Genomic DNA, 4,936 nt, shown 5'->3' on the forward strand with positions numbered 1-4,936 from the left:
TAAATAAATGAAACAAGTTAATAACTTCCTGCAAACAACAATACTATCACGTATGCCATCTATCATTATTTTAGCCAGTATCGATTTAAATGACCATAGGAAAGTACAGAACAGAACTGAATTCCCCTTGACACACTCCCCTTGTGGCCACGCCCACATTAGGAAGACTACAAAAGGCCCAGAAGCCTGACTCAGGCTTAAGTTTCCAGCCAGAGAGGGAGTCATTGAGTCATTTCATTGGCGCTTGAGTCAGCAAAGGTATCGTGCTTTTCACATCTTTGGCTCTTAAAGTATTTTATTGCTTTTCTCTTCAGCTGTTGTTTTCTCAGACTGCCTGCCTTTTCTAAAACCACAGCCTCTCCTTTCTTTCATTTCTTATCTCTCCCTGGTTTGGTGTGTGAGCTAGAATCACAGTCAGATTTCAGAAAATGATTCTCTGCTTTACTGATGAACTGAGGGACCGCAGGACTAGCTTCCTGTGAGGGCGTCAGTGGGTACTGCTGAGACTTCCCTTGGGAAGGAACCTCTACTACCAAAAACTATTAGGAGAAAACTGAACATTTCTTACTCTCTCTCTCCAGCTAGTATGTAAGGAAATACCTCATTCTTCTGGGGTTATTTTTTAACTGATTCAAACTTTCATTGAATATCTACTATGTGCAAGACCTTGGGTTTGGCACATAAAGAATATCACAATAAACAAATCATTCTAAAAGACGTAGACAGAAAAAAGTGTACAATCTAATAAAGGAGAGAGATGTACATACAAATAATTCAAAGAATCACTATCTACAAAAAATTAGCAATTCAGGGAGGTGAAAAGAAGAATGGGGAAAATTCTGAGTATGAACTAAGTCATTCAATGAAATTTCTCAAGAAGCACAAAGTGTGGGTGTCTCTCTTTGCAGGCATCTGATTCAGAGGCTGGCTCAGGAGACAGCCAATAGTGTTCTCTGTTACAGAAGATAAGATGGCCAGAGTTCCGGACCTGTTTGAAGACTACTACAGGTAAGAAATAAGATTCTATCTCCTGTGACTTAACAAAGAGTTCAAGGATCATCAGAATCTGGCAAGACATTACAGTGGCCAGAAGGGCTGAAGAGGCAGAGGCTAAAGATGTATCCTATCCCTGGTATTAGAGTAGGTTTATAGAAGACCCCGAAAACCTAAGCATCATGTTAAACTGAGATCACAGGGAGATGGCTGTTTTAGAAAAATTACTTTTTAGGTCTGTTGAGTCCTATGTGAATTTCAACATCAACTTAGACACAGCCTCGGTTGATTTCACATGCTCTGAAACAAAAATGGATTTCAGTGGGCTGCCTGAGAGAGAATCCATTGTCAGGAAAACTTGATCTCAACTGGCAGTAGAAAATGGCTTCACAGCAATCTGACCACCCTGATTCATGCAGACTCACAGCCCAATATCATTCAGACACAGAAAAGAGGTAAATGAATGAAAAGTTAGAATTATGGAACCTTTTAAACTAACATGATGTTCATCTTTACTAAATACCAACACAATCTAGGCTGTCAAAATGTTGTCTGGATATTTTACCAAATATGAATTATTGAATCTGTTTGAGTGAATACTTGAAAACAATGTGTAGCATATGATCTATTCGGTTAAAACAAAAATGAGATGCTTCAAAAGTATTCCTTTTCTCTTCAGGAGCTTAGCATTTTCCTCTGAAATCAAAGTTCTTCAATTTATTAGCCAACCCTAATTTCTGTAGATAAAACAGGGGTAAAGTTCAAGGCCTGTCCTGATAATCACTAATTCCAAATTAGAGAGGTATGAATTACCATATGTATGTGTATGTATAGAAGCCCTTAATTTTCAAAGATGACAATAATGGCCGTGTGTGTGTGTGTGTGGTGTTACCCAATGTTAACATGGTCATTAAAATACATTGCTTAGGGACCAGAGTGAAATAACAAACAGAATTATATTTTCATCATCTTATTTCAACAGTGAAAATGAAGAACACAGTTCTGCCTTTGACCAGCTCTGTCTGAATCAGGTGAGCAGATGACTGTAATTCTTATGGGGTTGCTATTCTCACGCAGTAATGTCTTCATCAGAAGAGAATAGCAATGGTGTGAATCTTAGATGCTTTTGTTTTATCCTCACTAGAGGTCCATAAACCTGCTTTCCTTCATTATAAGCAAGACCTCTGCCTCTCTACACTAATACTTGACGGTGTTCTTCATGCCCACCAGCTTTTTCCAGAATAGAGCAGAATTATCCCAAGTCCCCAGGAGCTGGAGTCTACTGGGTTAGGTTTCATCAGGATGTTAGTTATGCCATCCTGGGACAGCCTCTTCAGGCCATTTCACCAGGAGTCTGGCTCTTAACCTGCCTGGTATGTTGTGGTCACCCTCTCTGACACCAACAGACCTTAGGTCTCCAAACATAATGGCCCATGAAGCTGAGGCAGAGGAAGCAGGACAATGGATAGTGAAAAATTTACAGGCTCAGCACCTGTGGCTCAAGCGGCTAAGGCACCAGCCACATACACCTGAGCTGGTGGGTTCTAATCTGGTCTGGGCCCGCCAAACAACAATGATGGCTGCAACCAAAAAATAGCCAGGCGTTGTGGTGGGCACCTATAGTCCCAGCTACTTGGGAGGCTGAGGCAGGAGACTCGCTTGAGCCTAGGAGTTGGAGGTTGCTGTGAGCTGTGATACCACAGCACTCTACCCAGGGCAACAGCTTGAGGCTCTGTCTCAAAAAAAAAAAAAAAAAAAAATTTACAGTCACTCATCAAACTGTGTTATTTGTTTGGAGACCACAAATACTGGCTTTAACAGCTGTCTTCAAAGGAGTATCTAAAATATTTTGAACATCATCAAGTAGATGTTTAACTTCCTTAGAGGGAACTAATTAGAAGGCTACCATTCAATAAGATCATTGTCAACCTATTTAGTTACAACATCTCATTTTTGAGCATGTAAATGGATGGAAAAGTCTGCCCGAGAAATCACATCCTTTCATACTGGATGAATGAAAGCAGAGAGAGGAGGAGGGAGGGAGCAAGGGAGGAAAGGAGGGAGGGAGGACCAATGAAACAAGAGTTAACCAAGACCCAAATAAAGACCCTTCTCATTAAGTCTGTTGAATATCGCTCCTACCAAAAAGAGTCTCATTCCATGGCCGTGGCAGCCTCTCAGTCTCTACTGTCCTTCCTCACAGAAATCCTTCTATGATGCAAGCCATAGCTCACATAATAAAGACTGTGTGGATCAATTCATGTGTCTGAGTGCCTGTGAAACCTCTAAGGGATCAGGGTGTACTGTCCAGGAGAGTGTGGTGCTAGTGACAGCCAAGGGGAAAGTTCTGAAGAAGAGACGGTTCAATTTAGATCAGTCCATCACTGATGATGACCTGGAGGCCATTCCACATGACAAAAAAGAAGGTAAGTCCTCAAGCACAATAATATCCTTGCTTTGTAGTTTTAGGTAAGTGGGGACAATAGAATATAGGGGAAAACAGAACCTGAGTCAGAATAACAAGAGGGAAACCAAACATGGGTCAAGTAATTATAAGGAAGGCAAGTTAATTTTTATCCTTCTCCAGAATGGAGAGATTAGTAGTGGCCTAGATCTAGAATACTTACTCATGGGCTTATTTGGGGGCCATATTGTAAAAGTTGTGTGACTTTTAGACTTTCAGGAGAAAGCAATTATATACTGAGTCTATCACTACCAGCACTATGATAGTTTTCCTTAAAACTTTTCTATGTGTGTACACACATATGAATGTGTCTAGCATTATTAGGATCACACTGTATGCAATTTTATATCCAGCTTTTTTCACTTAGCAACATCAAGAACGTTTTAGAGTGCTAGTTTTTGCCCATATAAGTAATGCAACGATAAACATCTAAATCAATACATTGTCATTTCTGCCACCATTTACTTACTTAGAATAGATTCCTAGAAGTAGAATTTCAGAGAGCCATGAGGATTTGTGAAGCTATTGACACATAGCACTTTTCCAAAAGGTTGTAGACCTGCACCCTCTGCGACATATATAATTTTTCATGTATTCCTTTTTTGCTGAATGCATTCATTTGCAACTACACATGAGGAACACTGGTAGTCTTCCTGGTCACTTAGAAACCTTCAGTGAAAAATGAAAAAGTTGCATTAACAACCTCGTTTTTGAAAAAACAACAAAACTTTCGTGTGAGGAATCAAAGTTTAAAAAGACATGACCACAAGATAATCCCAGAATCAGAATCAATTCTACTGCTGACTGGGTGATTTCACTTCTTTCTGTTCCTCACCTGGATTGGAATATTCATAGCATCCCTTCCAGAGCTATTTTCTATGCTTGTACTAGAGTGTATAAATCATCTGTGTTTATATGGAGACCACAATCTGAACTTGTGTCAATGGTCTTAGAAAGCATCCAGCCCACGTCAGTACAGCCCAGATCAGCACAGCCCCGGTCAGTACCTATGAATTTCACGAGGAATGTGAAATACAGATATATGAGGATCCTCAAAAGCCAATTCATCCTGAATGACAACCTCAATCAAAGTATAATTCGAAGCTCTCGTCAGTACCTCACCACTGCTGCACTACAGAATATGGATCATGCAGGTAAATGGCCAACTCTGTGATCCTCCTCTCCTTTTATTTGTTTATTTGCTAATTTCAAGTTTTCTTCTTTCAAAAAATACACTTCTTTAGATTCCTGGTTTGCGCATTTCTTCTAGAATAGGTTGAACTACATCACTCCTGGTAAAAATCTCAGGCAAAGCCAGCTACAGTGGCTCATTCCTAGCACTTTGGGAGGCTAAAGAGCACAATCCCTTGAGCCCAGGAGTTGAAGCTGCAGTGAGCTATGATGACACCACTGCACTCTAGCCCAGGCAAAAGGTAGAGACCCTGTCTCAGAAAGAAAGAAAGAAAGAAAGAAAGAAAG

General features: G+C 40.3%; 1 protein-coding gene across 1 annotated transcript in view; it reads left to right on the top strand.

Annotated features, from left to right (window-relative positions):
- The first annotated feature begins 970 nt into the window (after positions 1–970).
- The window catches only part of IL1A (interleukin 1 alpha), an 8,002-nt gene continuing 4,036 nt past the window's right edge, over positions 971–4,936 (top strand). Inside the window, exons 1-5 of the mRNA XM_023518848.1 lie at positions 971–1,008; positions 1,976–2,024; positions 3,197–3,419; positions 3,588–3,593; positions 4,447–4,611. Coding sequence (XP_023374616.1) covers positions 971–1,008; positions 1,976–2,024; positions 3,197–3,419; positions 3,588–3,593; positions 4,447–4,611 — 481 coding nt within the window. The remainder of the gene's footprint in view (positions 1,009–1,975; positions 2,025–3,196; positions 3,420–3,587; positions 3,594–4,446; positions 4,612–4,936) is intronic.

Source organism: Otolemur garnettii, unplaced genomic scaffold, assembly GCF_000181295.1.
Source record: "Otolemur garnettii isolate 467f Iridium unplaced genomic scaffold, OtoGar3 scaffold00148, whole genome shotgun sequence".
Lineage (NCBI taxonomy): Eukaryota > Metazoa > Chordata > Mammalia > Primates > Galagidae > Otolemur > Otolemur garnettii.